The sequence below is a fragment of the Salvia hispanica genome, chromosome 6 (assembly GCF_023119035.1).
Source record: "Salvia hispanica cultivar TCC Black 2014 chromosome 6, UniMelb_Shisp_WGS_1.0, whole genome shotgun sequence".
Classification (NCBI taxonomy): Eukaryota; Viridiplantae; Streptophyta; class Magnoliopsida; order Lamiales; family Lamiaceae; genus Salvia; species Salvia hispanica.
The window spans coordinates 25,341,562-25,355,043 of NC_062970.1; the positions used below are offsets into that span (position 1 = coordinate 25,341,562).

The window sequence follows — 13,482 nt, forward strand, 5'->3', positions numbered from 1 at the left end:
AATCTGATATTATCTTAGTTATGTACTAACTTTGATATTATTTCAAAATTATCATTCTTCTTCCATTTTGTTATCCTTCACTGAATTTATTTTTTTTTTATTTCAATATTAGATTTAATTTTATAAAATTAAATTTAATATTTAGATTTTAAATATCAATAAATTTTTTTAATGAAAACTATTAATTCATGGACACTATAAATATTGATTAAAAATATTAATTTTTGTTATTTAATATAATATTCAATTGAATTGAAGAAGTACAGAAAAATAATATTAATCATGATGGAAAAAGTAAGAGTTATTCTATTTAGCCTCCGTTCGGTTGTTATAATTGCTTGTGATTAAATATTATGAAGTTGACTAAAAATTTAATCCTACTAAAAATTTTATATAGGAGTATTTTTGTTGAAATTTTCTAGTAAATTTTGATTGTTTTCAAATTAATAAACGAAAATTATATTAGTCTTACATTGGATGCATATTTATTTCAAAATAAATTGTCTTATATAATCTATTTATGATTAAAGCTACTGTATTAAATATTGATTAAAACTAAGGCGTTGTCATACCTTATTGATTACATAGTACTATACACTATCAAATATTGATTATAACTATTAATTTTTACTATTTAATAATTTTTATAATTTAAAAAAATTATTGATATTTAAAAATTAAAATTTAAAATTTTGTAAAATTAAATCTAATATTGAAATAAAAAAACAAAGTGAAGGATGACAAAATGGAAAAATGATGATAAATTTGAAATAATATCAAAGTTAGTACATAAATTGAAATAATATCAGATTTAAAATGTTAAAAGTGTAAAAAGACCAAATTGCCCAAACCCCCCAAAATAATATCAAAGGGTATTTTCGTACCAAAAAAAGCCAAAAGGACCAATTTTGAGATAAACCCTTAGTCCAGGGACTACTGGCGATATTTTTAAAGTCCAGGGACTATGGGCGAGATAAACCCATTGTCCAGGAACCATTTTCGTAGTTCACTCTTGTTCTAATAAAGATGCATCATTATATATCTTTCATGTATAACGAAAGTATATTTATAATTTAGTGTTTGAATTTAAATATAAAATTTAAAATCTTGATATTTTCATAAATATGAGAAAGTGAAGTTACTAAGATTCATATTCTCAATATTTATTCAGTGTGATAGTGCAATATTTTCAAAAAATGGATTACGTATATAAGATGTGTAAACCAATTTATAAAAAAATGTGCAAAGTGTGTATTGGAAGATTTTAAAAGAGTAAATCTATAAACCAAGACTTAATGCAACCATACAATCTATTGAAGAGCAATAAAAAGATAACAATCTACTCAAGAGGTACAACGCATGTAGTCAGTAGGCATGTAGATCATCAAGATCTACAATGTATGGCCTCCATTAAATTCATTGAAAACAAAGGAGATGAGAAGTATCTACAATAAGATTGTGACAACATAATATTAGTCGAAATCTTACTCTTTGCGTAGAATAACAAATACTTATAAAATTAAATAGATATGAAAATGTTAACAAAAGTATAATATTTAAAAGTATTACTACTACATAGTACTATTATATTACACGTTAAGTAGTATAAAATATACTACTCTTAATGTTATGTATAAGCAAATGTTTAAAACAATTAAACATTCGCATAACCCGTACATAGCACGGGAGGTAATACTAGTTTATAAACAAACCAAACCAAACCAAACCAAACGAATCTAATAAAATCCAAATCCATTCACTCAACCGGGTCTCCGGATAACCCAAATCCGGTGGGGCCCAGCCCAACTAGATGAAATCGTCGGTTTTTGCATTCTGCCTCAAATCCTCGCTACAATGGACCCAGTGAAGAAGCGCAAAATCGACGAAACCGGTGCCGACGGTGACCCCCTCATGCTAACCGCCGACGACGCCCGCCGCATTCTCGACTCTCTCACCCACGACCAGCTCCTGGAAATCGTCCAAAACGCCCTCCTCCGCCACCCCGATGTCCTCGACGCCGTCCGATCGCTTGCCGACCGCGACACAGCGCAGAGGAAGCTCTTCATCCGCGGATTGGGCTGGGAGACCACCACGGAGAAGCTCCGCGCCCTCTTCTCCTCCTCCTACGGCGAGCTGGATGAGGCGGTTGTCATCCTCGATAAGGTCACCGGGAAGTCCAAGGGTTACGGATTCATCACTTTCAAGCACATTGATGGCGCGATTATGGCATTGAAGGATCCGAGTAAGAAAATCGACGGTAGGATGACTGTCACGCAGCTTGCCGCCGCTGGGATTTCGGGCCCTACGGAGGCTAGGGTGAATAATCCGGTGGACGTGTCGACGAGGAAGATTTATGTGGCCAATGTGGCGCACGATATGGCGGCTGAGAGGCTTCTTCAGCATTTCTCCATGTATGGGGAGATTGAGGAGGGACCGTTGGGTTTTGATAAGGCGACTGGGAAGTCGAAGGGGTTTGCGTTGTTTGTTTATAAAACCACCGAGGCTGCTAGGGCCTCGTTAGTGGACCCGGTGAAGAATATTGATGGCCACCAATTGAACTGTAAACTGGCAATTGATGGGAAAAGAGGGAAGCCTCCTGGTGTCCAAGGGGGTAATGTGGGGAATGGGGATGGGGTTGGGAATTACGGTGGAGTAGGCGGGCATTACGGTGGGTTTTCTGGTGGTCCAGGATTGTCTTCTTCTTCTGTGGGAAGTCAAGCCGCAGGGTCCACTCCTGGGGTTAATGGTGGGTATGGTTCTGCAATGGGAGGGCCATATGGTGGTGGTTCTCATATTGGTGGGAATGTTGGAGCTGGATATGGTGGGTTGGGTGGAGCTGGGAGTGGAGTGGGCTCTGGAGCAGGATTAGGTGGTGTTCCCGGTGGTGGATTTCCTGGTCATGGAGCTGGGATGGGTGGTTGTGGAGCAGGTGGGACTGGTGGTGGAATCGGTGCTGCAGGCAGAGGGTCATGTTTTTACGGTTTGCCTCCTAGCTCAGTTGGAATGGCATCTGGGGATTACCCGCACAGCTCACATTACCACTTTTCAGCTGGAAGCTATCAAGGGCAGCATAATCAAATCCCAGGAGCATTGTCAGCACCTAGAATCCCACCTGGAGGAGCCTACCAGGGGATGCCTCCTTATTACTGAGGTACTCTGACTTATTCTCTTACGCATCGGTTCATTATTGTTGTGATTGGTTGCCAGTGTTTTTTGTTTATATGTGCCACTATAATTTGTTCTTGTGTAAGGGCAATATGTGCTTGGTGTTTTGGTGCATCATGGTACATTTTCTTGATATTCCGTTTGAGCATCTGTTTGATTGACTAAGTTATATTTGACTGATTACTGGTTCAGTTCTCATCATTCACATGCAATTGTTTGTCTTTTCTTTTCATTAACTTGGGGTTTATAGTGACTTTGCTATGTGAGACAAACACCTGGAACTCATTTATGTGCATCATACGTTTTTTGTATTGTTATATGCTAAATGCCGTGTTTTATGAAGATGTGTTAGGTTTTATCTATTGATGGACTTTCTGAACATCTTGATTCGTGGGAAAGAGATGAAGTTCTATGTAATTGTTTGGGAGATTTGATGGCTAGCTACAACCCATACTTGCACATAACTTGCTATTTTTTCTAAAATGATTCCACCTTTAAGTTTCTGTTCATGGCATAAGAACCATTGTTTGCTAATTGCTATTGCTGGTGACCACATACAGTCAGTATCTGAGTTATTACTTAGTAGTTGATTTTTTTGTACAAATTCTGATGTGATGCATTAAAATTAGGGACTGCGGTAAGAAAAGGTTGTTCTTATGTGTGGATTGCTATCATTTTATTGATTCATCATTTAAAATATACTCCGTACATCCCATTTCAACAGGCCTTGATGATATGTGTCCAAAAAGTAAAAGAGCGAGACTAATATCATTTAGTAAAGTTAGGGGAAGAGATAAAACAAGTAGGCCCAATAGCATGGGTGTAAATAATGAGTTGTGTTTGAGTGTTTGTTATGTATTGAATTTCCATTTTAGGTAATGGCCTATTGATAGATAAGGTAAGATGGCCTATTGATAGATAAGATAAGATGGCCTATTGAAATGGGACAAATGGAGTATTAATCCTAGTCCCTTAGGTTCTTTGTCGTAGCATTTTCCTCCATAGGGATGGGTGATTGTAATAATAGTATAGTGGAGAAGGCAAGCATTCATGTCATTGGACATGTGGGAAGTGGAATTCATTATTAACGAACCAATGTTATACTCCCTCCGTCCCATAAAAATAGGGAATTTGGGGACGGCACGGGTTTATATATGAAATTGGTAAAGTAGGAGAGATGTAGAAAGAAAAAATGGTTGGAGTATTGTTTGTGGAGGATAGGGCCCACCTTATAAGAGATAAAAGACTTTCCAAAAATAGAAAGAGGCTATTTTTGTGGGACGGACGAAAATGGAAAAAGAATACTTTCTCTGTCCCATTAGAAATGAAACGTTTCCTAAAATGGAAACATCTCTATCTCTACTTTCTCATCTCTCTTACTTTACTCTCTTTTCATTAACTCACAAAACAACACTACATAAAAACCCGTGCCGATTCCCAAATGTTGCATATTTAATGGGACGGAGGGAGTACTATTTTTATCGGACGGAGGGAATAACAAAGTTATATTTAAGCTGAACTTACTTCCGGGGTTTTTTTGTTTGCATTGCTGAATTTCCCATCTTAAAATACTCTTGATTTCATTTGACTGATTGACCTGGTCCTGCAGCATGTTGAACCATGAGAAGCATTCTTTGATGCATAATGTTTTGCTGGTGAACTTGTTTTTTCTTGGAGCTATGGGTTCACTCATGCTTTCATTGCATTAATTTCTTGTTGGAGTAGATTTTGTATTTTTCTTGATATTTCCGGGCACCCTTTTTTTGTCGTAGTGTGTTGTTTTTATAGTTCTAATGTTGTGTAGTGAATGTTTGTTGTTGAGTGATTTAAAATGTGGCTGCTAATTACTGTTGATGGTAGGCTGTAATTGTAAAGATGTAATAATTGACTTCTCTGTTTTCCTTCTAATGTCTGTGACTCGATTTATTCATTGTGACTTGTGAGTGTTGACAGTTGTGCATTTTTGGAAGGTTCTTTTCCTTGTTATCCTCCTGAACTCTTGCAAGTTGGTGATGGGCATGCATATGTGATATGCAAGATGTGAATGTTTTGTATCCTTTCATGAAATATGAAAAACCATCTACATGTTTCATGCTAATGTACCCCCATTTGTTGTCTCTGCTCTTCTGATAATTTACTTTAAGTAAATTTCTTGTTTGAGAGTTCATTTACAAACATATTTTATTGTCTGAAAATTTTCTTTCGTCTTTTCACAGTGATTTATATTGCTTTATTTCTAGCATTCGACTATGCCTGAGACATTTCTTAATGTAATTTACACGACTCTTCATATTTGCTTTGATTTATACTCTTGGTGTTTCTTGTGCACTTTTAGCTTCACACTTATAATGAACTCGTGCCGCTCTTCTGAAAAAGTAGCAAGTTTGCCACTTGGTTTACATTTTTTTCCTTCCTCTGCTATCAGCCTATTTTATTCTGAATCAGTATTGTTGGCTCTGTGTAGAATGATATATTGAGTTGTGAATGAATATTGATTCAGGTTTATACCAGCTTGTTGGGGCTAGCTTTAGTAGTTCTGGTGATTTTGCAGGCAATGGCTTCATGATTTTGATTTGCTGTGTTATATGGCTTCTTCTTCACTCCACCTATGACTTCTGATGTGGTCTTTTGTGATTGCTCATAGTTTTAAGTGAGTTTAGGCCTCTGTTCTGGAATTTCAGGGGAGTGTGGATATAGATGACCAAAAGAGGACCACTAGACTAGTCTATATTTTCATGAGGAGCTTGCATGCCCCTCAGCTGTCTCATGTATGAAAGAATTTTTGTTGGTTGGTTCTAATTTTCTATAATGGGTTGTTTTGACACCTTGTATTTCTTTTTTGGTAGTAGATGCGGGTTAGCTATCATGGCTTTGACACCCCCCCCCCCAAAAAAAAAAAAAAATGCTCGAACTTTAAAATGCTTTGGCAAATGTATGTATAATTAGTTTCCAAAATATGATATTGATTTGGCGTCTGGAGTTTTATGTTCTGACAGTTTCTGGTCATGTTTGACGGCACCAGCTTCAGCTTGTTTTCACTTGAATAGACTAATTTACTAGATGTCTGATGACATCATGGTTCTATACTTCTATTGCAACACTGGCCTGCATGGTGGATGCTTTAGCTACAGATCTAAATTTTAATCTACTCCCTCCGTCTGCGAATAGGAGTCCCGTTTTTCTATTTTGGTCCGTCCACGAATAGGAGTCCCGCTCCATTATTACTATAAATGGTTAAAATGCCTAACATTCCACTAACTCATTCCATTCACATATCATTTAAAACTAATATATACAAGTGAAACTCATATTCCACTAACTTTTTTCCACCCACTTTTCTTAACATTTTTTAAAACCTGTGCCGGATAGAAATGGTACTCCTATTAGCGGACGGAGGGAGTATATATTTATTGTTTATTTGAAGTGCCTACTTCAATTTTTTGAAATGGATGACATTGCTGATTTTCTTTGATTATTGAGTGTGATATGCTCTAAGAATAGAATAATATGTTTACCAATTAAACTTGCCATTCTGACTTGTATGCAGTTCAATTAGTTAATTGGTCCTGGAATCCTTCCATATCTGTCTTTTGGAAAAAAGAGTGCGACAGCTTTTTTTGCTTATTTATTTTCCTCATGCAAATTAGTTTTGGGTTCAACCAAATTAGTACTAATATATTAGTGACCAACCTTCCTTGCAGTAACCAGAAGCCTTAGTTATTTTTGATCAAATGCAAGCTATTGATAATGCTACCCTCTGCATTTCTGTATGCCATTTGGCAATGCTCACGAGGATTGAGAAATGAAAATTAGTTGGATACATGTGTAATTGAGAGATATTATGATGTTATTTGTGTCTTAGAATGCTTGTCCTGTGAAGAATTCTGTTTTGGGGGCTTTCTTGCCTCTCAGAGATGGTCAATGATCATTGTATGTTGGAAAGGAATGCTTGCATTTTTAAGCTTGTTTTTGCGTTATTGATGAGCAGCCAACAAACTTATTTGCAACCAAACGTTGAACTTTGGTTTGGTTTTGTGAGTAGTAAATTGATCTTGTCTTTACCTAGCCCTAGAATCTGGAATTAATCAAATTTGGCTCTTGTTTTGATCTCTGTTAGTGTAAATCAATTACTTGCTGATTCCTGGCTGATGCTTCTTCTGTGCATAAAATATATACTACATTTTATCACTGATTTTCTTTGTGTGCTGTTCTTGTGTTAAATTTATGTATCTTAAAATGGGAATATATTATCTTCTTTGTTAAATTTGTGTGAGATCAATCTTGAAAACTTAAATCGATTACGATGGCTATTTTGTGAGAGCTTTGGCTGAAAGAATATTCTTTATTAAGAGTAGATTGGAGTTCAGCTGGCAATTCGTGATGTTTGTAATTCACATAGAATTTCATTGAATTTTTAGTGTAACACCGAATTATGTTGTTTCTTTACTGCTCATAGCTTTCTGAATAATGGTAGATCACTGCAAATCTTTGGTTGTGAGGGATTGTCGAATGCATTTTTTGTCCCAATTATCTTCTTCCTGTTGCCTTGATCTTTTAACTAAAACTTTTTCCAACAGCATGTTGCTGTTCAAAGCTGTTGGATGCTCTCTATGCATTCTTGAGCCTTTCATTATAGGATAGAAAGTGAACATTAGGACTTGAGTAAGTACATATGGCCTTAATGCATTTTCAGTGTCTCTTAAAGTAGTGTTTCAAGTTTATTGATTTAGGACCTGGCAAATATTGAGGTGGGTGCATCATTAGGTAAAATACTAATGTTCAATTGTCATGACTAATTATCATATGATATTTTATCTAGGATTGATTTGTGAGATTATTTTAGTTGTATGAGATGACTATGACTAATTTTCACATGATTCTCCATTTAGAATTCTATCTTATGAATCAAACACAATATATATATCTCGATATATAATCTTGTAAATCAAACAACCCTTAAGTAGTGTTGGTGAATTATTTCAATGTGCTTGGATGGCACAGACAGGGTAAAAGAGCTTGGAGTTTCGAAGATAGCTACTAATTTTATATTTCCACTTATCTTTATCATTTGTAAGAGCATCTCCATGGGATAGGTAAATAGAGAGGTAAACTAATATAACTACCATATTTACCTTTTCTTCATGAAAAATTATCCTCCAAGGGGAGAGGTATTTGAGAAGGTATTATACCTTTTCCCATTTTGAAGAGGTAAAATCATATAACCACCATATTTACCTTCTTTTCATAAAAAATCATTCTCCAAGGGAGAAGGTATTACACTTTATGTTTTTTTAATGTTTTTGTACTACTATTTTATTTTTTTTAAATGATATACCTTTCCATATACCTTTTATCCTTGGAGTTAATTTAGAAAGGTATATTGCACTTTTTGAGAAGGTATAAACATGATATACCCTTTCCATTTATCTTCTCCCCTTGGAGTTGCTCTAATAGAAACATCTCATTTGGTTGAGATACAAGTTTTTGCTCTACATTTTCATTTAAGTTGTAAACTTTCTTAAACTGCAATGTAAGCACAAAGAAGCACAGAACATATAGTTACTCAATTTTTTTACTCGTTTTTATTGAAATGGATGTTTCATTAAATAGAAAAGGGCTAATAGTCGCTAATATTACTTAGGAGTATTTCTTTAGTGTTCCCCGTGAACTAAAAAATAGTCAATAAAACTTTTGAGTTTTGTGCAATTTTCCATATATCTCCGACTTGTTTGTTGGAACATTAGCGGAGGGGTAGAATCTGTAGGAAGAGTAGAGGAGAAGGAAATGGGGTTTGTTTTAACATGGTATCCGATCAGCAAACGAATCTGTTAGTATGTTATAAAACTAAATACTACCCCAAACGAGCTGCTCTAGACAACACAGCGTACTCAAATAGAACAAAAAAAAAAAGACAATCTATGCACACATGGGCACAACAAAACACGACACCAAAAAAAGTGTAGCCAGGAAGCCAAAAAAAACAAGAAGGAATGGGGCAGCCATTGAAATGATAACTAGACAGATACCATAGTACAAGAACCAACAAGTAGTTATGTATTTCTAACTGGTACTAAGATGAGCTAACCAACAAAATGGGTAGTAAGAAAGGTAGCGTAATATCCTACTCCTTGAAGTGAGCGTACTGCAGAGTGTAAGGGTGAAACTGAGATCATCTAACTGAGCCCAAATGAGAACTGTGGCAACAACAATTGAAATATACATGGCTATAGTATCGCAGAAAACAAACACGTGGAATGCTCTGTCTCTCAACATCATTGCCATGCCTGAATTAGTGCCAGCTTCAGAGCTATTGTAGCCACCAGGCATGGTGAAACCTGCTGCAAAAGTTATTGTGGCAACCAGAGTTGCCATAAGCAATAGAGTGTTCACTCTATCCTTATAGCTACCTGATATCTTACTTCTACTTGAAGCCTTTTTTTTAGAGCAATTTCGTGGAATGCCAGCAGCCTTCAATGCAGCCCATCAAACGCTACATACGCACACAAAGATATCAGTGCATTAGAGTCACCTGGTTCTAATAGTTACTATAAAGTACTAGTATGCATACATACATTACATACATTATACATACATACCTGTCTAAATTGAGTATTGTGTGGTATTGACTATCTTAGGGTGAAAATACATGCTAGCCAAGTGTAGAGGTGTGTTTCCAGATTTGTCTTGCATGTTTATGAGGTATTTGAGATGATGATTATTGAGAACAACATTGAACACATTATATCTTCCACTCTTTGCGGCAACATGTAAAATATTACAACCATCCCCATCGAGCAACTCACCTGGATCTGGGAAATCTTGGAGCAAAAGGCGAATGATATCAACATGGCCTTCAAAGGATGCTAGATGAATAGGTAGTATACCATGTTTGTCTCGTTTACATGCATTAGGGGCATATCTTTCTAGCAAGTAAGTGAAGTAACGCGCTTCTTCTAGGTGGCCCAAAGATGCAGCAAAGTGAAGGGGATTTCTACCTTGACAGTCTCTCACTTTGATTAGTCTGGGACTCGTGTTGAAATCGCTTCTAAAACACCTGGTATAGAATAAAACAGAATTTTTAACCAATCAATCTTTGAAATTCATAATTGTAATACCTTTTCTCTTATAGATGATTGCTGCTTCAATGGGAGATTTGTTATGGAAAAGCTGATTTACGCGTTCTTCATCTGAGCATAGTTGAAGCATTAAAGAGACGCACCCTACATTGCCAGATCTGACTGCCAAATAAAGTGCAGACTGTGATTTGTTGTTCCGGATATATGATAGCTCGGGATCTTGCCGGATCAAATATTCTGCGGTTGCACCTTGACCACTTAATAATAATTCATGCAGGGCTGTGTATCCTCGATCATTCTTTGCCCTCAACAGATCATTCGCGTCCTCATGATTCTGAGGCAGGGACTGCAACCAATTATGATGAATCTGCAGCAGAGCTAGTAGCACTGTTATTCCATTCCATCTCTTTGCAGCGAGATGCAATGCTGTTTCTCCATTAAAATTCTTGGCCAACATGAGAGATGGTCTCACAGTAGCTATGAGAGACACTATATCTTCGTGTCCCATATCTGCTGCTATATGAAGAAATGTGTTTCCAATAGGGCTCAACCTCGACAAAACATCACCAGTAGACAACGTCGGTGTTGAAACTCGACCAAGAATCCTTTTGCATTCATCAACATCACCCCTTCTTGCCGCTAGATACAAGTCATGATCCTTACACATATCTATCGCGAGATCATCATCTTCAGGGATTCTGCTAGGAGGAGATCGACTCCTTTTCTTCTCCTTTTTCTTGGGTTCAAAGGAAGCGTCAATCGTGGCCATGCGCTTGAAACTATGGCGTCTTTCATAGGCGTTAGCGTTAGCATGCTCAATCTTTATATCAAGCCTACCCATATCTTTAAAATTGCAAACACTTGTTTATTTCATAACTGCACCTGCAACTTTAATGAGGGAGGAGGAAGAAGTGAATGAGTTGACTCCATGCCAAAAATTAATACTATTTCAATCTGGTGACTCCAAAATTCCATCTGCAACTTTGTAATTAAATAGTACTCACTCCGTCCCGGCTAAGATGACACATTGCTTAGCCGGCACGGGATTTTAGGAGTTATTGGTTAAAGTGTTTAATTGAAGAGAGAGAAGGTGGGTGTAAGTATTAAAGTAGAGAGATAAAGAAAGATGAATATTTTAATAGGAGTGAGAAAAAGTGGTTGAGTGTATTAATTGGAGAGAGAAAGTTACCAAAAAAGGAAATGTGTCATCTTAGTTGGGACAAACTAAAAAGGAAAACGTATCATCTTAAGCGGGACGGAGGGAGTAGTACTATTAAGACACGCAAGTGCAAAGTTTCAAACTTCAAGTAGGCGTACCCTTTATATATATCATTATCAAGTATACTAAATAAATAGTAGTAGTAGTTGTAGTACATGTCTTCATATAATAAACTGCAAGTGCAAAATTTTAAACTTCAAGTGGGCGTATGATAGACCCTTGATCTATCCCATTAGAGCATCAACGATTTGTGGTAAGACGAAAAAGAAGATAAACCTTAATCGGAGTTCTACGGGGCAATTTCTGCCAAAACTAGGAATGAGAATAATTTTGTTTATTATTTCTTAATAAATAAAAGATTACCTAGACTTCCAATGTATAGAACAATAACTAGATTCAATAAAAATAAAGATCACATAAAAATAGCTAACTAAACTAAAAGATACTCCCTCCGTCCCAAGATAAGTGACTTACTTCTTTTGGGCACAGGATTTAAGGAATGGTATTTAAATAAATTAAAGTGGAGAGAGTAAAGTATGAGAGAGAGAAAAGTAGAGGAGAGAAGAGAGAATAAAGTAGGTGGAGAATAAAGTAAGAGAGGTGACTTTTTGCTAAAAATGGAAATAGGTCACTTATAGTGGGACACCCCAAAGGAATACAAGTCACTTATCTTGGGACAGAGGGAGTATCAAATACTCCCTCCGTCCCGGATAATTCGGGTCACTTTGACCGGGCACGGGTTTTAAGAATTGTAATGAAAAGTGGGTTGAAAAAGTTAGTGGAATGTGGGTCCTACCTTTATATATTAGTTTTATAATAAAATGTGAGTAGGAATGAGTTAGTGGAATATGAGTTCCACTACCAAAAACGGTAAAAGTGAAGTGAGACAAATTATGTGGGACGGACCAAAATGGAAAACTGGGACGAATTATCTGGGACGGAGGGAGTAGTATTAAAGGATATAGAGAAACTTGGGGGAGAAAGCATAACGAATCTTGTTGGACAAGGAATGAGGCCCCTATCAACTCCCCCACGGTCAAAATCCATCTTGACCTTGATGCACTATTTTTTAGCACTACAATTACTTCCAAGTATGACAAAGTATGTATAGTATAGCTAAGGGTAAGCACATAGTTGTCGAACTCAAGGAATGCTACAACATATTGTCTATCTACTAGGTTTCTTTCACTGTTTGGAAACACAATTGGGGTTCGATTAAACTAAGAAAATAATAAATAAAACAATTAAAAAAGTTGCAGATTGAATATTTGAGGAAAATAGAATTATAAGGACGCGTGCTTTCACAGTTATGGTTTATATAAGACACAATTACAATATCATAGCACAGTTCATACTTAACTAGAATGAGGCACATAAGTATTGCCCATGCGGCACAAAGTAGATTGCACCAAGGTCGTCAATCTCAGATCAGTAACTCCAGACAGTTCAATTAGACGATCAAGATGTCCTCACTCTCAATTAACAGTACATTTTTAGGGAAATTAATTGTACCGTTAACAAAGTCCATCTAACATGAAAATCCTCTCTTGATCACTTTCCAAGCCAAGGATTCATAGTAGAATGTGTCTCCAATATGAAGCATTATTGAAAAACTTAGAAAAAAGCAGGCATGAACAAAATGGTTATCAATAAACAGGAATTGTATAAACCAAAGTCTTTACTAACACACCCTAGAATTCTACAGATTTAGCTACTAATAGACAAAAATAAACTGAACCCATATATTTTGTAAGGGAAATATAGAAAACATAAAAACTAATACGATAAAACCCAAAGGAAGAATCTTGTAGTCTTGATCTTCTCTTGAATCCAAGCTTCAAACTCCAAGTATGATGGAAAGATGATGAACAATGGAAAGGAACTTCTCAATCTTGTATCTCAAGTATAGAATAGAATGCAGCAAAAGGTGGAGAATAGAAGAGATGTTCTTTATTTTCTTTTTTTTTTCTTTTTTCGATTGGTTTGTGTTTTGCAGAGGGGAAGGTTATATATTTTTAATTA

General features: G+C 36.2%; 1 protein-coding gene and 1 pseudogene across 7 annotated transcripts; one reads left to right on the forward strand and one right to left on the reverse strand.

Annotated features, from left to right (window-relative positions):
• The first annotated feature begins 1,792 nt into the window (after positions 1-1,792).
• On the forward strand, positions 1,793-11,160 carry LOC125196576 (UBP1-associated protein 2C). 7 transcript variants are annotated; one of them, XR_007171905.1, is made up of 4 exons: positions 1,801-3,151; positions 6,867-10,040; positions 10,123-10,222; positions 10,295-11,160. XR_007171905.1 is itself a non-coding variant. In XM_048095148.1 (3 exons), the coding sequence occupies exons 1-2, from the start codon at positions 1,855-1,857 to the stop codon at positions 3,148-3,150; spliced, it is 1,227 nt and encodes a 408-aa protein (XP_047951105.1). In that variant the 5' UTR covers positions 1,793-1,854; the 3' UTR covers position 3,151; positions 5,666-5,989. The 7 variants fall into 7 exon arrangements, 5 of the variants coding, with proteins under 5 accessions (XP_047951105.1, XP_047951104.1, XP_047951103.1 ...); XR_007171906.1 differs by having other exon boundaries at positions 10,134-10,222; XM_048095148.1 differs by lacking the exons at positions 6,867-10,040; positions 10,123-10,222; positions 10,295-11,160 and adding an exon at positions 5,666-5,989 and having other exon boundaries at positions 1,793-2,980; positions 3,050-3,151.
• On the reverse strand, positions 9,226-11,082 carry LOC125195009 (annotated as a pseudogene).
• Positions 11,161-13,482: the final 2,322 nt, after the last annotated feature.

Coding starts and splice junctions, on each gene's coding strand:
- LOC125196576 (XM_048095147.1), top strand. CDS start 1,855: ATGGACCCAGTGAAGAAGCGCAAAATCGACGAAACCGGTGCCGACGGT.